This window comes from Aquarana catesbeiana, linkage group LG09 (genome assembly GCF_042186555.1).
Source record: "Aquarana catesbeiana isolate 2022-GZ linkage group LG09, ASM4218655v1, whole genome shotgun sequence".
NCBI lineage: Eukaryota > Metazoa > Chordata > Amphibia > Anura > Ranidae > Aquarana > Aquarana catesbeiana.
The window spans coordinates 217534819-217561025 of NC_133332.1; the positions used below are offsets into that span (position 1 = coordinate 217534819).

Below are 26207 nucleotides of genomic sequence, written 5' to 3' on the forward strand. Positions count from 1 at the left end.
ACACAGCAGGTGACTGCTGACTGAACATTAAATGCACACTGTGTTCAGTTTGTACATTTTATTAACCACTGTAACAAATCACTGACTGTTCAGTGGGCACTAGTTGTTTCAGACAAGCTCCACTGAATCGTCTCTCCTCTGCTAGCTGTTGGCCTCTGTTTCCACATGGTTTTCTCAGCCTCAGGCTAGCTTTCGGAGTAAGAATTATTTTGAATCTCGTTTATGATTTTAAACTGGAAAACAGATGAACAATATAAAATAATTACAGAAATGGATGGTGTAATGATTAACAATATTACAATTCATTCAGCGAGAAAGAAGATAAAATCCGGCATCCAAAATGCATTTTTGTTTGAAAATGGTAAATTTCTCTGGAGCTATGTAGCAATTCCTGCTCGCTGCAGGAGGCCAGAACCTTTAGCTAAAGTGTAGAGGAATTATTAATGCTGCAGTTAATTCACAGCTGTTTGTATTATTGTAAAATACAGCAACAAGATAGAAAGGGGAATGTTACAAGTTAGGCAACAGCTGCTTTGTTGACTTTTTATTGCTTGAATGTAAGAAGGTATGCCTCACTGCTTTTGTAAGGCAAGTGAGTGATGAAGAAACACTTGTCAGAATGTGCCTGGGGGAAAAATACAAAGTATTTAAGTTAAACTGTAAATTTGTCTGACAAAATTTTTGTTTATGTATATGCTATTTAAAGGATCACTAAAGATACATTTTGGCCCCGATCCTGGTCTTCTGGGGTCCCTCGGCGTCTGACTCGGCTCCCCCCTGCAAGGACTCAACACCTTCATGCGAGCTTCCTCACATGGTGTTGAGTGCTTGCGGGCGCGCTCCCGTGATGCAGCCGGAGGCCATAGCCACAGTATCACTCGGCCCTACCCTGGTGCGCCGCGTCATTGGATGTGATTGACAGCAGCGTGAGCCAATGGCTGCACTGCTTTCAATCCATCCACTTTAACCAATCAACGGCCAGGCTGAGCGGCGAAGAGGATGTCGGGGGTGAGCACGGGGCTTTCGAGGGGTCAGGTAAGTAAAAAAAAAACTCTTGCAAGGCAATGGCATAATGTGCTAGTATGCATCGCATACTAGCACATTATGAAATACTCACCTTAGTACAGCGCTGGAGGGCTTCGTTTCATCACTGCTGAGAAGGCTGACATGTTCCCTCGGTCTTTCTTCCAGATTTGAGCGCTCCAGCTATGTGATTGACCAGAGCTGCTATGGCATGTGCACGGGAGCCCTCGTTTCTGGCACGAAGCTCTGACATTCTGGCAAGGTATGCCGGATATTCAGAGCGCATGCGCCAGTGATGTCACTGGCTGCAAGCAGGGTGAATATCTCCTAAATGGTGCACGTTTAGGAGATATTAATTTTACCTACAGGCAAGCCTTATTTTAGGCTTATCTGTAGGTGAAATGACCAAGCAGGGTTTACTGCTGCTTTAAGAGAAGATTTATCGTCACCTCTTACTCTGGCAATTTTAAAATTTTGGATTTCTCAGCACTTTCTCTCTTGGTGGTGGTAATATTCACCGGGACAAATAGTGTAAAATCAAAGTGTTGCGTGCTTTAAAATCATATTTTAAAGGGTAACCACTTTTGTGAGAGAAAAAAAGGCAAATAAAAAAAAATATAGGGTATAAAATTGCAACTCATGAATGTTATTAATAATGACCTTTATTTTCTAATTTCTAATTTTCTGTAAAGTGCAATGCAATATGGCTACCTGGAGGCTTTCTGTACACATATGGTGTACAGAACTCCCCCTGAAAATGTAATTTCCTGATTAAGTGATTGGCTTACTGATTTTCCCAGAAGTCTGCACTAAGATTCAAGTCAGATTTTTGGCATCACCTGCAGCAAATTGAGATACTCCTAAAGGGAAATCACGTCTAAAGGTATGCAGACTTTGCCACTTTCCTCATTAGAGCCCTGCAAGTGCAGCAGCTGATTGAGAAAGATAAAATCACTCCAATACAGATTCACTTTGGACACAGACAAATGGCTATTTCTTCAGAATAACAAAAGTTATGAATCTGCCTACAACAAAGTTTGTTAAAATCCTTGCAATGTACATAGATCACCCAGAGGGGAATGTCTTTTTTTTTTTTTTTTTTTTTTTTTTCTCCACAAAAGTGGAGTTACTTTTTACTCATACAATACAGAAAACATGAATTGATGGGTAGACCATGGGTTATATGCCACTGCCTTCAGATTATTGGACACTGGCAATAGCATTGCAGGAATGTCCCCAGTGCATCCATATAATGGCCACTTTGTGAGACTACAGTTTTACGCTAGTGTCCTTGGGTGATGGACTCCTTCTCCCATTGGATAAGATTTTACTATTTTTCACCAGTTTTCCTTTCCTCCTTTAACTGACACTCCTATCAAGATCTGACAACCTATTGCCTTATGGCTCACTAGCAGTTTCCAGGCTGGTAACCCTCGGTGTATACCTCAGAAACCATGCCCAGACCCCACAGCAGTGGGGCCAGCCTGTAATGTTTGCTTTGGGATCTGAACCCTACATTCAGTGCTAACTTTGGCATGTGGTGCAAGCACATTATGAAATACTCACCTTAGTACAGCGCTGGAGGGCTTCATTCCATCACTGCTGAGAAGGCTGACATGTTCCCTCGGTCTTTCTTCCTGATTTGTGCGCTCCAGCTATGTGATTGACCAGAGCTGCTATGGCATGTGCAGCTAGCCACTAGGGCTGTGGTCTATTCCCTTGGCACCAAGACCCTGAATACTCCTTCAGGGGTTCCTGGCTATACATGTCTTGTTGAAGCATTACTCTGATCTGGAGTACACACTACAGTACATCAGTTATCATCAGTGCTAAGCAAAACAGAGGTTTTAAAGACCCATGTTATGGGGTAATCTACACTTTTTTTGTGTTTTTTTTTTTTTTTTTCGCCTATTTGTTGTTTTGCGTCATTCAGCTTTGTTGGTAAGCATTGATTTTAAATTTTGGCTGTTTTTTTTTTTTCCACCTCACTACCGGAAGTTTTTCTGGCTAGTGACATAGTACTTCTAATACCCATAATTGCGCAGTTCTGTCTGCCGTTTTCCGCCACTTGAGCAGTCTGATCATTTGCTGTGTCACCTGTAGCTCGATACATCAGACCCAGCCACAGGAACTTTGTGAGCTGTTGATTTGTTTTGATTCTTTTATACTGGACACTCTGAACCTCTTCAGTCTTTATCCATTCTGTGAGTACCCCGCAGGGGAAAAATCCTCACTTAGCAATGGTGGGTGTTTAGCAGGAGCATATGAGATAAATGGCAAACATTCCACTGCAGACCCTGAGGAAACTCTGTTTCTCTCAGTTTGATAGGCGATTCCTTGTTCTGGAGCATCACTGACACAGCTCCATTCCATTGAGTTGGGCTCCCTGACAGAAGTGCATCACGTGGCTTGTCTAACTAAAGCAGAATTCTCTGCCACTCTATCTGATTTATTCCAAAGGCTATTATCACTTTTGGAAAATAGTCCCTTCTCAGCCTTTTGGTTAAGATCAAGTGTAGTATCTGTTCTGATAAGTGTCCAGTTTGGATGGACACTGACTCATTCTGTAATGGCTAGCTGTATAGTATGCTGGTATGATGGGGGTCCTGAGGGGTCTCCCATGTGGGTGGGAAACCAATTTGAGCATGCACCATGTAAGGTGTTGGTCGTTAGTACTTCCCAAGTGTGGGGTATGCCAGAAGGCCCCAGTGCCTCCTTGTTGAAAACAATGCTGCCTTGTCTGGCCAGGGGTTGGGAAGGTATAGAGCCTACGGTGTTAATTGACCCCTGGGAGTGGTGATCCAGGGATGCTCTTGGTAGCACTATGGGTTTTGGACCCCACTGGGAGAATGAGCGCCTGAACGCAGCTTTTTTTTTTTTTTCTTCTGCACATGGGCTTTTAACCGAGACCGGTACAATTTTTGTTAATAGGCCATGCCATGATGCACATCATTGTCGCTTTTTTGTTTTCTTCATTCTCGTGTTTTTGTCATTGCACTTTATATGTGCCTTTGTTTTTTTAGTCACTGGTAGTAGGGTGTGGGTCTTCAGGCCTAGTCTAAATGGAGGATGTGTGGCAGTCCCCTGCCTTTGGGGTGTTTGTCTTTTGGAAAGCCCCCATCTAGTACTCGGTTGACTACAGCTAACCATGAGGAGCAGGGTCCACCGAGCCTCTTGGTTAAGTAAACCTGAGTATGCTTTACCCCCATCAGGAGTCTTGTGCCATAGAGGGGTCCCGCCTCTTCGGGAGTGGACCAAAGACACACCCTTGCGCACTTTTTTGTGTGTTCACATGTGCTTTTTTAGTTCACCTTGGCATTTTGTTTTTGTCACTGCACCACGGGCTCAAAACAAAAATGGGGTGCCAACAGCTCTTCTGCATTTCTCCCCTACAGTCATGGACAAAATTGACACCCCTGCATTTCTGTCAGATGATGCACCACTTCCCCCTGAAAATTGTTGCAATTTTAAATGTTTAGGCATTCTCATGTTTATGTCTTTTGTTTGTATTGGTATGACACAAAACAGCGGAGAAACAAAAAACCAAATCTGACACATTACACACAAAACTCCTAAAATGGACTGGACAAAATTTTTGGCACCCTCAATTTAATATTTGGTAGCACATCTCTTGGGAAAAAATAACCTCAATCACTTCCTGTAACCATTAATACGTTTTTTACACCTCTCTACTGGTAGTTTGGACCACTCTTCTTTCGCCAACTGCTCCAGGTCTCTGATTGGAAGGGTGCCTTTTCCCAACTGCTGTTTTGAGATCTCTCAACATGTGCTCTATAATATCTAGATCTGGACTCATTGCTGGCCAGTTCAGTACTCTCCAGCGCTTTGTCTTAAACTATTTCTGGGTGTTTTTGACGTGTGCGTTGTGTCATTGTCCTACTTTAAGACCCATGACCTCTGACAGAGACCCAACTTTCTGACACTGGGCCCTACATTGCACCCCAGATATCTTTGGTAGTCTTCAGAGTTCATAATGCCATGCACACAGTCAAGACATCCAGTGTCTGAAGCAGCAAAACATCAGTGAACCTCCACTATGTTTGACTGTAGGGACTGTATTCTCTTCTTTTAAGGGCCAGTTCACACCATAGAAACGCAGTCCGGATGCGCTTCAGATGCTTTTTTGCATGCACGTTTTTGATGCGTTCCAGTGCATTTTTGGTGCAGTCCAGTGCATTCCCCCCCCCCCTTTTTTTTTTCCTTAACCTTAAATAAGAACATGTGTGTTCCAGTGCGTTTTTGGTGCGCTCCGGTGCGTTCCCGTGAGTTTTTGATACTTTTTACAGTGTTCCAGTGCAGGAAAAATGCAGCATGTTCTACTGGAACTGCGAGCACTGGTGTGAACTATGCCATTGAAAACCATATAACCTACTTTCTATGCATTTTTGATGCAGAAAAAAACGCACTGGACTGCATGTGGTGGTAACTGGCCCTAAGGCCTCTTTTTTTTCTTTTTTCTGAAAACAGTAGAATGATGGGATTTACCAAAAAGTTGTAATTTTGTTTCGTCTGTCCACAGCACATTCTCCCGAATGGATTTTGGCTTCCTTGGGTAAGTTTTGGCAAATGCCAATCTGGCTTTTTTTATGTTTATGTCAGCAGTGGGGTCCTCCTGGGTCTCCACCATAGCGTCCCTTTTCATTCAGAAAGCAACATATAGTACAAGCTGACGGTTGTATCCTGTGCCTGAAGGTCAGCTTGAATTTGTCTGGAAGTTGATCAAGGTTCTTTATCCATCATTTAAACAGTACTTTGTTGCAATCCTTGATCAATTTTTCTCTTTTGTCCCGGGAGATAAGCTACAATGCCATGGGTTGTAAATGTCTTGACAATGTTGTGCATGGTGAACACGGGAACGTTAAAATCTCTGGAGATGGACTTGTAACCTTGAGATTGTCCATGTTTTCCCACAATTTTTGTTCTCAAATCCTCAGACAATTCTTTGCTGCTTTCTCTTCTCCATGCTGTGCGTGGCACACAGACACGCAACAGAGAGATTGAGTACATTTTTTACCATTTTATCTGGTTACCATTGTGATTTCTATATTGTCAGCACCTGTTAATTGATGCAAGTAAGTTTATTATAAATTACAGGAGCATCACAACCTTGGAATGCAATTATTTCTTACAATTTTGAGAAGGTGCCAATCATTTTGTCCAGTCCATTTTTGGAGTTTAGAGTGGAATGTGTCAGATTTGGCTTTTTGTTTCTCCACTTTTTTGTGTCCTAATAATACAAACAAAATAAATAAACATGAGAATGCCTAAACATTTGTAATTGCAACAATTTTTTTGGCAAAGTGGTGCATTATGTGACAGAAATGTAGGAGTGCCAATATTTTTTGCCATGACTGTACTATAGAGCTGCACGATTCTGGCTAAAATGAGAATCACGATTTTTTTGTTTAGAAGATAGATCACGATTCTTGTGGCGTAACATCTTTCACTTTAAAACAAAAAAAAAAATTGGGCTAACTTTACTGTTTCATTTTTTTGTTTTTTTATTCATTGAAGTGTATTTTTTTCCAAAAAATTGCATTTGAAAGACCGCTGGGCAAATACATTGTTGCATAAAATATTGCAGCAATTGACATTTTATTCCCTAGGGTCTCTGCTAAAATATATATACATAATGTTTGGGGGTTCCAACTAATTTTCTAGCAAAAAATATATTTTTAATAAACAAGTGTCAGAAAAAGATTTAGACTTTAAGTGGTTAAACTTCCTGCATTTACACATTGTTAAAAAATGTGGCAGACTGCCTCGATTTTTTCTTAACTCACAGAAGTTTATCCCTTTGATCTAAGAAGGAAGAGTTACAATGTTTCATGTTAAAAACTTGGCAGACTGCACAGATGTTTTCTTTTGACAGCTGAATGAGCACATAAGGGCTCTTTCACACGGATAAGATCAGTCATGATCCGCCCCGTGAACACCCGCTTGCTCAGCGGGGATCGCTCCGCCGATCCCCGCTGAGCAGGAAGATGACAGGTCCATCGCTGCAGGCTGTGCAGCGGCGGACCTGTCAGAGCGCCGCTCTCCCCTATGGGGGGATCGGATGATGACGGACCGTAGTGTCCGTCGTCACCCGATCCAATCCGAAAACGGATGGAAAAGTAGGTTTTTCCTCCGTTACACTTTTCGGATCGGAGCAGGTCGGATGTCAGCAGGCATGTCACCGCTGACATCCGACGCTCCATAGGGATGAATGTATGTCCGTTTTTCATCCGAAAACGGAAGGATGAAAAACGGACATACGGATCGTCCGTGTGAAAGAGGCCTAAGTCTCTCCACTTGTTATATGAAAGAATCAGCAAACTCTGCAATAGAGATCGTCAGGGGGGGTTGAATCGAGATAACGATTTTTTTAACGATTAATTGAGCAGCTCTACTGTACTATATATGTTCATTAGAACCTGAACTGCTTGGCTCACTTAACATTTGCAAAAGGCAAGGGGGCAGCTGACAATGTATCAAAGGCTGCTGAAGATTTTTCATTACCAAATTTTTGTGAAGTTAATAATTTGGCTTCTCTCCATATGTTGGCTACAACAGACACATTGGTTGAGGCAGTGCTAGTCTCTGGCTAGATGCACATAGTTCTGCATGGCCTTGTTTTGTCACGTTTTTGGGGTTGTGTTCAATATGTGCAAAGAGAGATCACACAAATATTTAAAAGTATAACTTTTTTTTAAAAGTAATGACAGATACAGATAAAGAAATTATGACAAGAATACTTAAATAAAGATGCTGTTTTGCCACTGAGTCCCCCCCATAAAGACGTGGCCAGGCAATTAGACCAGATGCTTGCATGTTGCTTGGTGAAGCTCTGGATGAGACTAACTTATTCCAGTTTGGGCTGTGGTATTTAAACTTGTGTATAAGGAATAGACCACCCCCAAGCCAACTCCCTTTGCAATATGACCCCTCAAGGACTTGGTCAGTTACCAATAACATTCCTTTGGTATAAGGTAAAGCCATGCTTATGTCCTTATTTGGCCTCCTTAACCAAGATTCGGAGGCTTAAAATGCATTAGTGAGCCACATTATTAATTAGGAAATATGTCGTATGCAATTTCACTATCAGGGCTCCACGTATTCCATTTGTCACAAGAAAGAAGGCATTGTCTAGAAATCCCTTCCCTATACTTGATCAAGCTGATTGGGCTTTATTTGTGGATTGGCCTAATGCTGGCCATACACTATACGAAAAATCGGCCGAAAAATCGTTCGTATGGACACTTCGTTCGTTTTTCGGCAAGTTAGTGGGTACAAATCGATAATCGTTTGTGACGTTTTTGTGGAAAAAAAACGAACGGCATGTTTGGAAAATTTCTGCCGAACGTACGATAAATTGCAAGGTTAATGTGTTTCCCGTCCGAACTGCCTGCACTAGGTATATGTAAAAAAACGAACACAAAATTATTTATTCATGTCCACTGAACAGATTATCGGACATTATATGATGGCACGATCGTTTGCGGTCACGGTCGAACGTTCGTTTTTCGAAAATGGGTTCGGCCGATTTTCTGTATAGTGTATGGCCAGCATTACTCTGAAAAGTTATTTACTCCTCCTGGCATGTTTGCTGCCTTGTACCCTACAGAAGAGAAATTCCCTCTGTTGAACCTGGCATTCTAGTACTAATAAAGCTATCTACTGATCTTATTGAGGGCATTACCTCTTTAGGGATTCTGTTGATAGGCATTTGGAGACTTTTCTGAATTCCTCCTTTGCCCTGGCAGGTCCAGAGCTGCAGCTGGCCATTGCGATCTTAGTTGCTCAGACTATGGCAAACCGGGCCAGAGAGCTCAACAGTAAACTTTCTTCTAGTATGGATAATCCTGTTCTTTCTGCAAGATTACAGCTCTTGCCCTTGGCCTTACTATTCTGTGTGGACGCCATGAAGAATGTGATTCGTCAAATTTCCAGAATGACCTTACAGCTTAGAGCTTTGTCCAACCCTGCTCTTTGACAATGAGCTCCTCTTTGGAAAATCCCTTGAAGAATACATTGAGACAGTTACAGAGAGAAGGGGGTTCCCACCCCACTATGCACAATTACACCTCTCTTTTGATTTTTCACCTCTACCTTGCATGTACAATCCATTACCTCTTCCAGCTGTCATCCACTGCAGGCCCATCCTTCTGTGGCGGACCCTTCACCTCTAAGCCCACAGGACCTGCTCAGAAGCCTTCTTCACAATGAAGGTCATCTGAGATTTGCTCCAGCTTTGAGCAGAGACTTCTCAGGCCCTTTAATTCACTCTGTCTTTTAGAGAGGTACACGGAGTCCCTGTTACTGTCCTGTTTTTTCTACTACCCATTCCTACTTGTAAAAAAAGAAAAGCAGTTTCCCTACACCTTCTTTGAGCCCTTACAGTCAATCTCTTTCAAGACTAATTCCAAATCCTACTCGGGGCTCCTTATCTGTATAGGGTCATATGTCATAGTGACCCTACAAATCTGTTTAATCAAACCTAATGTTCTGCATGGGCAAAGCTTGTTGTCATCAAAGCAAAAATACAAATTTGCTTGGCTTTGGATGTGCAAGTAATGGTAAGCTTTTGGAAGCATGTAAGTTCTCTTCAATAGTCAATATCAGATTGATAAATATGTTGTATGATGGCTACATTAATGTTACTGAGATCTGGCTTTTCCACCATGGAATGTGTAACAGTCTATTTTTCTACTTAAACCTTCCTATGACACCTATGTATCTCGGACACAGCACTGGACTGAGATTGGGCTCTGGTAAGTATTTGGGGGTGGGGGGCTAGGGGGAGGCCATCTTATAAGCTCCTTTTTATTGATTATGCCTTGTTACATTTTATTTCTAATGTTTTTTGTTTTTTTTTCTTCACAGGCCAAAAAAATTGCGCTTCCACCCCAAACAGCTGTATTTTTCTGCAAGGCAAGGGGAGCTACAGAAAGTGTTAATGATGCTTGGTGAGTAGCTTTTGTTGCTGTCCATTTAATTCTGCCCAAACAAAGCTTTAGAAATTATAGGATAACTAAACCCAAAAACAAAGCACTGCCATGTATAGAATTACATATTTGAATAGAGGCTGTAAGTGGAAATATGAAAAAGTCTGGGCCGTATGGACCTCCGACTAACGTACTGGTGAGGATCTCCTATCCTAAGATAGATAACAGTAAAAGGTATACTACTAGACACCTACGCGGAATGTATTAACCTAATCCACATGCTACCTGTATGCGAACTTTTGCTGCATGTTGTACTTGTTAGCTGTATTGTCTGGACCTGTATGTACACAAATGTATTCCACGTGATGATATGTACTGTACCTATGGATGTGCTTTTGTATTCAACCTATATGACAACAATAAAACACCTTTGTTTGTAAAAAAAAAAAAAAAAAAAACCCCAAAAACAAAAATGTAGGATTTTGCAACTTACAGGCCTTAGATGTGGCACCTTCATTTGGGTCCCCCCAGGCTTAGAACGTTTTCAGAAAGCATATAAAATACCTGTTCAAACACAAACAACAAACCAAGTTTAGCGCTGTCCCCACTATACCTATTCCAACAGTGAACAGTCTGTATATTCCTCGCTTAGGGTGTTGCAACTCTCCCAAAAGTCCACTGGGTGGTAGACATGATTCTGAAAATGTATAAAGACAAGAGGGAGAGCGCACACCAGCCCTAGTGTGTTATCGTTTAATAGATGAAGATAAGTGTATAAAAATGAGAGTTGCACTCACAAACATCCAGCGTTAATTGGCATAAACAGCTCCATAATAGCCTCCTCTCCTGGTCTGTATAGATTAGTTAACTCACAGCAACTAGCAGCGTGGTAAAGTATTTCAGTAAGCACAGACCGCCAGCTTCCTTGTAACACACACCGCCCAAAGCGGACCAGCCGGTGCTGCCTGACGTCACTCGTGGCTGGGGAGTGGACGACATGTTTCGGAGGCGTGGCCTCCTTCAGGCCTTTGCTATAAAATATACCCAATAAAAAAAATGAAACAAAAATCGAATTTCTTCAAAAATTTAGGCCAATATGTATTCTGCTACATAAAAATGGTAAAAATAAATCACAGTATGTCTGTATTGATTGGTTTGTGCAAAAGTTATAGGATTTCCTTACTTTGGAGGGATTTTCTCTCACTTACTGTTTTTAGCTATGGGACAGAAACTGTAGGGAAATCTCCACAATGGGACACGGATGGCAAAAAAAAAAACATGACAGGAGTTATAACCCTCCCTTTCTTTATCGAAAATGTAAAAAAAAATTGCCTCTAGTTGCACTTTGAAGTATCAAAAGCTGCCCAGCAAATGGTTATTCACAGCGCTTTACTTTTTCCACATTTTGTTATGTTACAGCCTTATTGCAAACTGGATTAAATTCATTATAGTCCTCAAAATTCTACATAATACCTCATAATGACAACGTGAAAGAAGTTTGTTTGAAATCTTTCCTAATTTAATAAAAATAAATAACGGAAATATCACGTCATAAGTATTCACAGCCTTTGCCATGACACTCAAAATTGAAATTCAAAATTTCCACTGATCATCCTTGAGATGTTTCTACAACTTGATTAGAGTCCACCTGTGGTAAATTCAGTTGATTGAAAATGATTTGGAAAGGCACACACCTGTCTATTTGAAGTCCCACATTAACAGTGCATGTCAGCACACAGAATAAAGCCATGACGTCCAAGCAATTGGCCTCCGAGACATGATTGCATTGACACACAGATCTGGGGAAGGGCACAATAAAATGTCTGCAGCATTGAAGGTGCCAATGAGCACAGTGGCCTCCATCATCCGTAAAGGGAAGAAGTTTGGAACCACCAGGACTCTTCCTAGAGCGGGCAGCCCCGCCAAACTGAGCGATTGGGGGAAAAGGACCTTAGGTGACCAAGAACCCAATGGTCACTCTGACAGCATTCCAGCATTTCTCTGTGGAGAGAGGAGAAACTTCCAGAAGAACAACCAGCTCTGCAGCACTCCCATCAATTAGGCCTGTATGTGAGTGGTCAGATGGAAGCCACTCCTCAGTAAAAGGCACACGACAGCCCTCCTGGAGTTTGCCAAAAGGCACCTGAAGGACTCTCAGACCATGAGAAACAAAATTCTCTGGTCTGATGAAACAAAGATCGAACTCTTTGGCCTGAATGGCAAGCATCAGGTCTGGAGGAAACCAGGCACCGGTCCTCACCTGGCCAATACCATCTCTACAGTGAAGCATGGTGGTGACAGCATCATGCTGTGGAATGTTTTTCAGTGGCAGGAACTGGGAGACTAGTCAGGATCGAGTGGAAGATGAATGCAGCAATCTACAGAAACTTCCTTGATAACCTACTCCAGAGTGCTCTGGACCTCAGACTGGGGCGAAGGTTCATCTTCCAACAGGACAACAACCCTAAGCACACAGCCAAGATAAGGAGTGGCTACTGGACAACTCTGTGAATGTCCTTGTGTAGCCAAGCCAGAGCCCAGACTTGAATCTGATTGAACATCTCTGGAATGATCTGAAAATGGCTGCGCACGGACACTCCTCATCCAACCTGATGGAGCTTGAGAGGTCCTGCAAAGAAGAATGGGAGAAACTGCCCAAAATAGGTGTGCCAAGCTTATAGCATTATATTCAAAAAGACTTGAGGCTGTAATTGGTGCCAAAGGTGCTTCAATAAAGTATTGAGCAAAGGCCGTGAATACTTAAGTACATGTGATTTTTTTTTTTTTTTTTTTTTTTTTTTATCTAAGATTTTAAGATTTCAAATAAACTTCTCTCACGTTGTCATTAAAGTGGTTATAAACCCCCCTGAGGCATTTTTACATATAGGTAAGCCTATATGTACTAAAAATATCTCCTAAACGTGCGCTGTTTAGGAGATATTTAACTTGTAGTGCACCAATGAGGTCCTCGACGCATGCACAGTGAAGAAATGTCCCTCCGTGCTGTTTCTTCCCCAGCGTGTGCTGTGACTGGCGGCTCCCGCACGCGTGGGAGTGAGTGACGTCATGCGGCTCCAGCCAGTCACAGAGCCGAAGTCCGCGGCCTCGGAAGGAAGAGGGGCGAAGATGGATGCTGTCACCAGCGGGGACATAGCGGGCTTTGCTTGCAGGTAAGTGCCGCAAAATGGGCTAGTATGCGATGCATACTAGCCCATTATGCTTTTACTTTGCAGGGGAATAAACAGGAAGTAAAACCCATCAGGGTTTACATCCTCTTAAACCACTTCCGGACCAGCCGCTGCAATTTGACTGCAGCAGGCTGGCCCCCCTGCGCGAAATCACGTTACTGTACGTGATCTTGCGGCTTACAGAAAGCAGGGGTGCACCTGCCCGCTGCACAGCGGGGGTGCCGATGATCGCGATGACCGCCGGCCATGAGTGATCATGACCAGTAGACACAGAACAGAGATGAGATGACACACTTTTCTGTTCTGACAGGAGTGACAGATCGTGTGTTCCTGTTAGCTAGGAACCACGATCTGTCACTTCCTGTAGTTAGTCCGTCCCCCTTCAGTTAGAATCACCTCCCAGGAAACAGTTAACCCCTTCACTGCCAGTGACATTTTTATAGTAATCAATGCCTTTTTAATCACTCTGATCGCTGTATTAACGCCAATGGTTCCAAAAATGTGTCAAAATTTGTCCGATGTGTTCGCCATAATGTCGCAGTCATGATAAAAATTGCAAATTCACCTCCATTACTAGTAAAAAAAATAAAAATAATAAAAATGCTATAAATCTATCCCCTATTTTGTAGACGCTATAACTGTTGCGCAAACCAATCAATATACACTTATTGCGATTTCTTTTTTTTTTTTTACCAAAAATATGTAGAATCATACATATTGGCCTAAACTGAGGAAAAAATGTTTTTTTTTTTTTTTATATATATTTTTGGGTAATATTTATTATAGTAGTAAAAATGCATTTTTTTTTTTTCAAAATTGTCGCTCTTTTTTTGTTTATAGTGCAAAAAATACAAACCGCAGAGGCGATCAGATACCACCAAAAGAAAGCTCTATTTGTGGGGGGAAAAGTCAATTTTGTTTAGGTACAACGTCGCACGACCGCGCAATTGTCAGTTAAAGCGATGCAGTGCCGAATTTGTAAAAAGTGCTCTGCTCTGGAAGGGGGTAAATTTTTCCAGGGCTGAAAGGGTTATTTGTAGATTTTTTAGGAAAATAATGAATTAAATCAATTTGTGAATAAGACTGTAACATAACATGTGGAAAAAGTGAAGTGCTGTGAATACTTTCCAGATGCACTGTAGGTTAATTTTCTTGCAGCACAGGATACATGTGAGAAATGCGCAAGAGTGTTAATCTACAGATTGTTAGAGTCAAAGTGTTCGGCCTGCCCTATTTTCTTATAGTAAAGTACAGAACGCAGGCTCCTTTAACCGCTTCCCTACCGGCCACAGTATAAATATAATGTCCTGGCAGAGAAGTGAATATACCATGATCACGGTTGAGGCTACAATCATGATCTCTCTCTCTCTCTCTCTCTCTCTCTCTCTCTCTCTCTCTCTCTCTCTCTCTCTCTCTCTCCACACAGGGACGGAAAGTATTCACACCCCGTTATATTACAGCTATTTGCTAAAATCATTTAAGTTACGGTAATTTTTTTCCTCATTAATGTACACCCAGTACCCCATATTGACAGAAAAACACAGAATTGTTGAGATCTTTGCAGATTTATTAAAGAAAAATTGAAATATCACATGGTCCTAAGTATTCAGACCCTTTGCTATGACACTCCTATATTTAACTCAGGTGCTGTCCATTTCTTCTAATCATCCTTGAGATGGTTCTACACCTTCATTTGAGTCCAGCTGTGTTTGATTATACTGATTGGACTTGATTAGGAAAGCCACAGTGCATGTCAGAGCAAATGAGAATCATGAGGTCAAAGGAACTGCCTGAAGAGCTCAGACAGAATTGTGGCATTTTACAGATCTGGCCAAGGTTACAAAAAAATTTCTTCTGCACTTAAGGTTCCTAAGAGAACATTGGCCTCCATAATCCTTAAATGGGAGACGTTTGGGACGACCAGAACCCTTCCTAGAGCTGGCCATCCGGCCAAACTGAGCTATCAGGGGAGAAGAGCCTTGGTGAGAGAGGTAAAGAAGAACCCAAAGATCACTGTGGCTGAGCTCCAGAGATGCAGTCGGGAGATGGGAGAAAGTTGTAGAAAGTCAAGTCGGGGCTTTATGGCAGAGTGGCCCGACGGAAGCCTCTCCTCAGTGCAAGACACATGAAAGCCCGCATGGAGTTTGCTAAAAAAAACACCTGAAGGACTCCAAGATGATGAGAAATAAGATTCTTTGGTCTGATGAGACCAAGATAGAACTTTTTGGCCTTAATTCTAAGCGGTATGTGTGGAGAAAACCAGGCACTGCTCATCACCTGTCCAATACAGTCCCAACAGTGAAGCATGGTGGTGGCAGCATCATGCTGTGGGGGTGTTTTTCAGCTGCAGGGACAGGACGACTGGTTGCAATTGAGGGAAAGATGAATGCGGCCAAGTACAGGGATATCCTGGACGAAAACCTTCTCCAGAGTGCTCAGGACTTCAGACTGGGCTGAAGGTTTACCTTCCAACAAGACAATGATCCTAAGCACACAGCTAAAATAACGAAGGAGTGGCTTCACAACAACTCCGTGACTGTTCTTGAATGGCCCAGCCAGAGCCCTGACTTAAACCCAATTGAGCATCTTTGGAGTGACCTAAAAATGGCTGTCCACCAACGTTTACCATCCAACATGACAGAACTGGAGAGGATCTGCAAGGAGGAATGGCAGAGGATTCCCAAATCCAGGTGTGAAAAACTTGTTGCATCTTTCCCAAAAAGACTCATGGCTGTATTGGATCAAAAGGGTGCTTCTACTAAATACTGAGCAAAGGGTCTGAATACTTAGGACCAAATGTCAACAATTCTGTGTTTTTCTGTTAATATGGGGTGCTGTGTGCACATTGAGGAAAAAAAAATGAACTGAAATGATTTTAGCAAACGGCTGAAATATAACAGAGTGAAAAATTTAAGGGGGTCTGAATACTTTCCGTCCCCCCTTTGTGTGTGTGTATATATATATGTGTATATATATATATATATATATATATATATATATATACTCACAAAAGTGAGTACACCCCTGACATTGTAAATATTTTATTATATCTCTTCATGTGACAACATTGAAGAAATTACACTTTGCTACAATGTAAAGTAGTGAGTGTACAGCTTGTATAACAGTGTAAATTTGCTGTCCCCTCAAAATAACTCAACACACAGCCATTAATGTCTAAACCGCTGTCAACAAAAGTGAATACACCCCTAAGTGAAAATGTCCAAAATTGGGCCCAAGTTAGCCTTTTTCCTAACCCGGTGTCATGTGACTCGTCAGTGTTACGAGGTCGCAGGTGTGTTAAATTTGATGTTATTGCTCTCATTCACTCATACTGATCACTGGAAGTTCAACATGGCACCTCATGGCAAAGATTTCTTTGAGGATCTGAAAAAAGAATTGTTGCTCTACATAAAAATGGCCTGGACCAGTGATGGCAAACCTTGACATCTCAGATGTTTTGGAACTACGTTTTCCATGATGCTCATGTACACTGCAGAGTGCATGAGCATCATGGGAAATGTAATTCCAAAACATCTGGGGTGCCAAGGTTCCCCATCACTAGCCTAGGCTGTAAGAAGATTGCCAAGACCCTGAAACTGAGCTGCAGCTCGGTGGCCAAGACCATACATTGATTTAACAGGACAGGTTCCACTCAGAACAGGCCTTGCCATGGTCGACCAAAGAAGTTGAGTGCAAGTGCTCTGCGTCATATACAGAGGTTGTAGTCTGAGTCTTCAAGTGGGAAATGTAATAACCCTAACAACCAAGGCCTGAGGTGTGCCTTGGCCTAGCTGGTCAGTATGCCTGAAAAGAGGCCAAAAAGACACAAATTTAGGTGAAGAAGGGAAGGTAACAATCCGTCAAGCGGAGTAGCATGCGCCCAGATGGCAACAGTATATGTATCCGGTAAGTTTCCGCTATGACAGGAGAAACCCACTGACTCATGACTTAGTGATGAGTAAGGAGCCCACTATAGAAACTGCGAAGCTACCCAGAACCCAACTAACATCTCATGAAAGATTGGATTAAGCCTGATGCCTGAGACAACCCAGACATGAGAATGAACTGCTTGCGAATGTGAGGATACGTGGAGGAAAGGGAGCAAGGGCCGGCCTGAGGAGCCCCTGCAAAATGATGGCTGAGAAGAACGAAACGGACACCAGTGAAGTAGCTCAGTGGAAAGTCCCCAATCCCTGGCCTACCCATACTTGGTATGGTGAAGTGAGAGGGTGAGTGCAAAAATGGACAACTGACAGGAGTTTGAAGTGCTGGATACCTAATGGATATGTTGATGGAGTAAGTGGATAAGGCCAATGCGCTATGGCAATAAGCATTGTTAAACATGGAGAAACCATGCCAGACACAGAACACTGGTCCCCGTCAGCCTGTGACCTGACAACCAAGACTGAATCCTAAACCGAGGAAGGAGGGTGAGACTCCATCTCGGGGAAATAAGTCTCATGGCATGATACAATCATACCCAAGTGACTGAAAGCCCCCCTTCCTGGAAGAGGCTGGGGAAATCGGAAAAAGATGACTGGACTGACGTCCCCAAGCAGTTCTCCAGGCAACATCCTAGACAGGAGATCAGAATCGAGAGTGGAGTCCACAGTATCATGATGTTTGTCCAAACCTACCACTTATGGACCGTCAAGGGAACGTGGCTCAGCACGCACCCTGAGAGACTACAAATCCCTGGGCAGTAACCAGGGCCTCTATGCAACAGGACGTCAACTGAAAGAAAATTGACTGCTTCTGACCCAAGGGTGAGCCTAGTGGCGAGACTGGACCAAGGGGATGCTGACCTAGCCTGCAGGAATGAAAGAGCAGGAGCTGGGGGTGCCCTGCCTCTGACCGCCCGAGCTTGAAACACCTCAATCCTGACTTGCATGTACTAGGTTGTGGAGAGCATGCTTAGCCCACATGAATCAGCATGCAAGAATAATGCCTATAACGTACCAGCTGCTAGATTAGTGGCTGGGACGAAATTGGAACGTACCGCCGTCCCCTGTGCCAAACTCCACCGAGTGCTGAAGTATGGACTGACTCCTGATGGGGTGCTACCCCGCACTAAAAAACCCCCACGTGGTTGAAGGACTGAACGTGAACTAGTCGTTTCAGAACGTGAGGCAAGCCCAAGTTGAGGAAACACAAACTAGAAAAATGAAAAAACAGACAACCAAACATGAAACACCCCTCTGCGCCTACCTAAGTATGAGAACATGAGCAGAACGTCAAGACCACTGCGCGTGAATGAACCTGACGATGGCCCCCCACCGTGGTGTAAGTAGAGAGTGAGCCCGAGTGACCTGCAGCACAGAGACAGGCAATTGAATTGAACACTCAAGGCTAGTGTGCTGACCGTGGTGGGTAGTCGTACAGGTGTAGTGAATAAACGTGCATCGTATGACGTGTGGTATACGGGCAAGAACATTGTGGTCAACAATCATTAAAAACAAAACCTCAGCCCATATGGATCTGTAGACGTGACAGATCCCGAGATGTGAGCACTAGCTAACTAACCCAGGAAACAACATGGATGGAAGTGCGATAAGACATGGCAACCAACGAAGACGAAAGCAACGCTGTGGCAGACAAACGCTGTGGAGACGTGGGTGGACAGCCCCCCTCATACCGTCAGTGTGACCCCGGGAGACGTAGGTGGACAGCCCCCCCCTCCGTGACCCCTGGAGACACGGATGGACAGCCCCCCCATGCTGCCAGCATGTGACCCCTGCAGTAGTAAGGCGAACAATCGCCTCCCCCCTCACCACATGCTGCCAGCGAGACCCCTGAGGATGCGGGTGGACAGCCCCCCCATGCCGCCAGCGTGTGACCCCTGCAGCATTGAGGTGAATACCCCCCCCCATGCTGCCAGCGTGGGCCCGGGAGGAGTGGATGGATGCCTCCCCTCATGATACCAACATGGGCCCGGGAGCAATGGATGCCCCCCTCCTCATAATTCCAACAGGAGCCTGGGAGGAATGGATGGATGCCCCCCCCCCCCCTTGTGATACCAGCGTGAGCCCAGGAGGAGGAGTGGGTGGACGAGCCCTGCAGATGCTGCTGGCGTGAGACTGGAGAAGTGGGTGGAACCCCCCCCATGAAGCTTGAGGTGTGCATGGAAGAACGGGCAGGTGGTGTGGCCCCTCTTAGGAAGAAGCCGAATGAGCACCAGAGACAACATGTGGACGGCGGCCCCCCTCCCTGATGCCAACATGGGACCAGAAGGAGATGGATGACTGGACGAACGAGCGCCGCCCCCCCCCCCTTCCCCCGTATGCCGACATGCGATCAGGAGATGGATGGGCACCACCCCCTTTCAATGATGCCCGGCGTGGGAACCGGGAGGCGTGCGGGCGTCCCCTCCATGATGCCCCACGTGAGTTCCAGAGAGGTAAGCTGACTCCAGCAGCCGATCTGCCGCTCAGCAACTAAACTGGAAGTGACGCGATCACCCTGACAGCCGGAAATGACGTCAAACCCTGATAGTGTTGACAACACCAGACCCAACGGGAGGAGGATTAAGTAGCCCTCAGACTCCTCCCACAAACACAGGCTAGCCTCCGGCCAGCCTTACACTTGTCTTTGGGAAATAGACGTATGAGTGCTGCCAGCCTTGCTGCAGAAGGTGAAGGGGGGGGTCAACCTGTCAGTGCTCAGACCGTATGCCGCTCACTACATCAAATTGGTCTGCATGGCTTTCAACCCAGAAGGAAGCCTCTTCTAAAGATGATGCACAAAAAGCCTGCAAACAGTTTGCTGAAGACAAGCAGACTAAGGACATGGATTACTGGAACCATGTAATATGGTCTGATGAGACCAAAATGAAATCTCTTTGGCTCAGATGGTGTCAAGCGTGTGTGGCGGCAACCAGGTGAGGAGTACAAAGACAAGTGTGTCTTTCCTACAGTCAAGCACGGTGGTGGGAGTGTCATGGTCTGGGGCTGCGTGAGTGCTGCTGACACTGGGGAGCTACAGTTCATTGAGGGAACCATGAATGCCAACATGTACTATGGCATATTGAAGCAGAGCATGATCCCCCTCCCTTCGGAGACTGGGCCGCAGGGCAATATTCCAACATAACGACCCCCAAACACACCTTCAAGACGACCACTGCCTTGCTAAAGAAGCTGAGGGTAAAGGTGATGGACTGGCCAAGCATGTCTCCAGACCTAAACCCTATTGAGCATCTGTGGGGCATCCTCAAATGAAAGGTGAACCTCAAACGGAAGGTGGAGGAGCGCAAGGTCTCTAACATCCACCAGCTCCGTGATGTCATCATGGAGGAGTGGAAGAGGACTCCAGTGGCAACCTGTGAAGCTCTGGTGAATTTCATGCCCAAGAGGGTTAAGGCAGCGCTGGAAAATAATGGTGGCCACACAAAATATTGACACTTTGTGACCAATTTGGGCATTTTCACTTAGGGGTGTACTCACTTTTGTTGCCAGCGGTTTAGACATTAATGGCTGTGTGTGATTTTGAGGGGACAGCAAATTTACACTGTTTATACAAGCTGTACACTCACTAATGTACAGCAAAGTGTAATTTCTTCAGTGTTGTCACATGAAAAGATATAATAAAATATTTACAAAAATGTGAGGGGTGTAGTCACTTTTGTGAAATACTGTATACATTCTAAAAGGGGGTTGGGGGGGGGGGGGGGGTTGAGGATCCTGATCCTTCTGCAATTCAATAGAAATCAGGAGGTTTGAGTCTCCTGCTTGTTATGTAATCTAATGGATGTCAGGAGGTTTGAGGGTCCTGCTTATAAGGAAATCCAATGTGGATCTGTAGGTATGATGGTCCAGATCCATTTTACAATCTAATTGAGACCAGGAGATATGATGATCCTGGTTCATTATACATTCTAATTGTGATTAGGAGGTTTTATGATCCTGCGTGTTATGCATTCTAATAGAAATCAGGAAGTATGAGGGTCCTGCTCGTTATGCATTCTAAAAGAGATCAAAAGGTTCCAGGGACCTGCTCGTTATGAAATCGAATGTGGATCAGGAGGTATGAGGCTCCTGCTCGATATCCAGCCTAATCAGTGCTAGAAGGCATACGAGGCTCCTGCTCATTATAAAATCTAATCTAGTGTTGGAATTATTAGGGTCATGCTTATTATACAGCCAAATGGGATTAGAAGGTTTCTACTCCTTATCCAAATCCAATCAGAAGCAAGAGGTATGTTAATCCTGCAGATTATACAGTCTAATTTGAAGCAGGGTTTTTCTTACTGCATGATCCAATACGGAACTGGTGGCATGGGAGACCTGCTCATTATACAGTCTAATGGGAAGCAGGAAGTATGATGATCCTGCTCATTATCCAAGCTAATCAGGTGCAGGAGGTATGAGGGTCCTGCAGATTATACAATTCAGTTTTGGAGCAGGAGATATGGGGGTCATTAGACAGTACACACCACAGGCAAGGTGAGGTGAGCCAATTAGAGTGGCTCGGTGCCATGTGATCACTGTGAACTAAACACAGCCATTATTTACATGTTATTTACACTTTAACACACAGCCAGCCCTCTCCTTCCTCCCACGATGGCAGAGGGTGGAAGTGGGATTATGCTACAGTGACTAAGTTACTGTATAGTGAATAAACACAAGGGAAAGGCAGGACAAGGGGCACGATGGCAGATACAGCAGATACACTGGTGACACCCTGGCATTAATACATCATGATCATTGCTTTTTTTCTACTGAAAATCTCACCTTGTCCACTTCAAAGGATCAAGGCCAATATATTTCCAGTCATAGCTCCAGATTGGACTGAGAGTGTGGTATGCTGACCTCGTTCTTCTGTTAGACGGCGCTCACTGGCTTCTACCACATCAGCTGGATCTTTCATCTCAAGGACCAATCTTCCATCCTGCTTCTTGGTAGTGTAGCTTTGGCCCATTCTTCCACACACACAGTCTTCAAATCTTGAAGGTTCCATGAGCCTCTTCTATGAACTCTGATCTTTAGTTCTTTCTAGGGTTGCACCGATACTAGTATTGGTATCTGTGCCGATACAGAGTATTTGCACAAGTATCTGTACTCGTGCAAATGCAGCTGTCAGTGGGTCTCCCCTGTGTTAAAGAAGTCCTGTAATTGGAGCTGTCAAAAAAAAAAAAAATGCAACGGCAATGTTTATTAATAACATTGCTCATCCCTGAAACACTAAAATAAAAAGAAACATTGTTTCTTTTTGTATATTTCTGTTTCTTTATCTGCAGATCAAAGGGATGAACAAATGTTCCTCTGTTTAACCCCTTAATAATCCTTAATTGACTCTAATCAGCCTTAATTAACTCCCTATTTTCCTCCATTTAATTTAATTATTTTCCTGCTTTTTTTTTCTTTTATTCACGTCTATTTTATAAACGATAAACAATTAAAAATTTTTTTTTTTGTTTGCTTTGTTAGTGAATATTTTTACACATATATATTTACAAATTTCACATTGAAAAAGCGCCAAATTAAGAAAAAATTATTTCATTTGTAAATAACTTTTCAATGCTTTGTACCATTGCTGACAGCTGAAGTTAAAACAAAACAGTTGCGGTAGGTATTGGTAATTGGTATTGGCGAGTACTGAAAAAAAAGTATTGATACTTGTACTCATTCTAAAAAAAAAAATGGTATCGGTGCATCCCTAGTTCTTTCCATAGATTTTCTATTGGATTCAGTCAGGTGATTGGCTTGGCCATTCTAGCAGCTTTATTTTCTTTCTTTAAATCCAATTGAGAGTTTCTGCTTCTTGGTAGTTGGCCTTGACAGCTTGGCTGTTCAAACTCAGATTTTGAGAGACATGGGCATTTTGCATTCTGTAATCCTGATCATGTTAGTGAATTTCCCACATGCCTTTTGGTAGGCTATATTCATTCTTTCCACCAGTTCTTAAGTAGAACAACATTTGATCTTTAACACCATCAAAGGTCAGGTTTTTGCACCATCTATTCTTTATCAGTTCACTCTTGCCAAACGTTTACTTATTTGTAATTTTATTTTATTACAGATAACTTATTTCTGAACTTATTTGTTTTGGTTTCTTGTATGTATGGATTGCATGGGTTGTTACGGACATGTGGTGCAAATGTCATATCAACAGCACCTTCAGAAATATGCTTACCTAGAAAAATGGTGACGTGTTCAATACTTATTTTACCCGCTGTATATTTTATTTATTTCAGTTGCTTATATAGCACCGTCAATTTACACAGCGCTTTACATATACATTGTACATTCACATCAGTCCCTAGAATCAAGGAGCTTACAATCTAAGGTCCTTAACTCACATTCATACATACTAGGGACAATTTAGACAGGATCCAATTAACCTACCAGCATGTCTTTGGAGTGTGGGAGAAAACAGGAGTACCCGGAGGAAACCCACGCAGGCACAGGGAGAACATGCAAACTCCAGGCAGGTAGTGTTGTGGTTGGGATTTGAACCAGCGACCCTTCTTACTGCTAGGCGAAAGTGCTATCCACTACACCACTGTGCCGCCTCGTATATACATCCGCACTCACCCCTACAAAATTGACAACATTGTCAAGAAAATCCACACTGTCTTCTGTCAACCTGTCAATCTGGGCAGCTAGTAATGTAAAGCAATATAAAGTAAATCCGCATCATATACAAATCAGCAAATTCAAGGTAACTAGGAAAAGATTCTTTCAAAGTGTGAAGATATTTGTTAGCTCAAAACCTCAAGGTCTAAATACATGATTAGTAGCAGTACACTCTTGAATGATTACTCAGGGGATTCCCTCTTACTCACGATGAACATCCGAATGAAAATGGGATGAGGCTGCAGGCCAGCACTCACTGTGCACAGGGCCACAATGAGGTTATTCAAGGTTCAACTCAAAACTCTGCACCTGGGTCTTTGAACCTCAGGGTCTTCCCTTGTCTTTGGGGTGTACTCCCCATTCCTGCTTTTTAACTAGAAAGGAATAGTCAGCTTCTATGGCAGACCTGAATAGTGAAAGTCTCTGCTCTGATTAAAGCTGGCCATACACCTATAGATTATCTGCAGATTTTCTATGGTTAGATGGAAAAAGTGCAACAGATTTCTCCATGTTCCCTAAACTTTGTGGATGGAGGAATCTCCCACTTTTTCCATCTAACCATAGAAAATCTGCAGATAATCTATAGGTGTATGGCCAGTTTAAGACTGAGGAATACCACCAGTCCGCATCCCCTGCTGAGTCATTGTCCAATTTATCCATTGCAGCAGAGTTGATTGCTAATGCACATGAGGAGGGGGAAGATCTAAGCTGAAAGAAACCATTAAAGTGTTAATCCCCCCCCTTTCTTACCTCCCGTGATCCTGAGCTGTTAAGACTCCTGCAAGCCACTCTAATAGTCTAGGGATTTAAAATCCCCCCTGCTTTCTCTACACACTCTACTCTCTGTCCATCTACACCAGTATGGACCATACATTTTCTAATAGGTCGGCACTGTCAGATGGACAGTGCTTACTAATAAGAATCTGTCTGGTCTGTACTGGCAACGCTGGACAGACGAGCGAAAGCAGCAGGATTTAAAATCCCCAGAATGTTGGAGTGGCTGGTGGGATGTTGAGTGGCTCTGGTTTTAGGTCACCTTTACAGATTTTCTGTAAAGATCTTGCGCTCTAAGGATCTGATGGATGAGGTACACTCCTTTTGTGAAGGTAAATTTGTTCCCACCTGCTCGATGCAAGGTCACTAGTATGGGATCTCTTCCCAAGTCCAAAAAATCTATTTGTTTTTTTTCTGGTTTACCCACTAATATTGGGCTTTCTGTATGAGGACTGGCTGCAGGCAAAGTGTATACGCCTTCCAGGAGGTTTGTGCAACAATAGCCAGTGGAGAAAGCCTAGCACAAAAAAGTGGGAAGTGCCTATGGTGGATCTGAATGGAATCGGCCCGCTAGCAATTGTATTGTTGAAACTAAGGGAATTTCTAGCATCGATAGACATCAAGGATGAGTATTTACATAATTCCCCACCTTTTCACTTCCTTTAGCTATACTTGAGATTTGTGGTAGGCAAGTAGTCAGTGGCTGTTCCTTTTAGCCTAGCCATGACCCCTTGGATGTTCACCGAGGTGCTTGTCTCAACCCTTGCATTTCTGCGCTCTTAGGAAATCAACATTATTGCATATCTGGATGTACTTGAATATACTGAATATATACTGAATATATGAATGTACTCTGGATGTGATTGAATATTTATCCCATCTTGGCCCTTGCAGCCAAAGACATTTCAGAGCTTTAGGTGGATTCTCAAGCTATAGAAGTCTGCATTTGGATCCAACCCATCACTTGGATTGCCTGGACTTAATCTTGGATACGGTCCAAGCCCAGATGTTTCTTCCCCAGGAGCGAGTGTTGACTCTCCAAGCTTATGTCTGAACCCTACAGTTTGATTATGCATTAGGATACCGGGCCTCATGGCGATGTTTCTCCCAGTTCAATCCAGGCCTTTGCAGCCCAATGGACTGACTGTGATGTATAAGTTTCCTCAGTCTCTGGACAGGCACTTGCGCCTTTGTCCCCAATCCAGGATATTTCTGACCTGGTGACTGATCGATCCTGTGCTGGATTTGGGGAAGGCCATTCTCCTGTTAACCTGAAGATTTTGCGCAATGGATGCCAGCCTGTCTGGCTGGGATGATGTTGTTGTGACAAGGTCATCAAAGGGAGTACATACTTCCCATCAACTTTCTTGAACTAAGGGCCATTTGCTTATCCCTGCTGCAGTGGACCAAGGGGCGACTGACCAGAGTTTAAGCAGTATTAAACCCTAAATGCATTTGTTTTTTAGTCATCTGGTGATCCAGCCAGCAAGTCTGTTTTTCAAAAGAACAATCTCTCCAGCAGAATGTACCAGTTAGACATGAGACATTTATAAGGAAGACTTCCTCAGTCATTGACTTCCTCAGTCATTGTCGCCTAGAAGGTGGGGGAATGTGTTTTCAGCCAGAGTAGTTCTGGGACATCTGTTACCGCTGGGGGGAATGGCAACCGTAGATCTGTTGGCATCCTGCTTCAACAAGATGGA

General features: G+C 43.5%; 1 protein-coding gene and 1 pseudogene across 17 annotated transcripts in view; both read left to right on the plus strand.

Annotated features, from left to right (window-relative positions):
- Positions 1 to 26207, plus strand: part of EHMT1 (euchromatic histone lysine methyltransferase 1) — a 259917-nt gene that overhangs the window by 159051 nt on the left and 74659 nt on the right. For 15 of the 17 annotated variants that reach the window (XM_073599701.1, XM_073599700.1, XM_073599703.1 and 12 more), the window contains exons 14-15: positions 5564 to 5596; positions 9910 to 9992. In XM_073599701.1, the coding sequence (XP_073455802.1) occupies positions 5564 to 5596; positions 9910 to 9992 (116 nt within the window). The remainder of the gene's footprint in view (positions 1 to 5563; positions 5597 to 9909; positions 9993 to 26207) is intronic. The other 2 variants (XM_073599717.1, XM_073599702.1) reach the window with 1 other exon arrangement.
- On the plus strand, positions 3507 to 3587 carry LOC141109074 (U2 spliceosomal RNA; annotated as a pseudogene).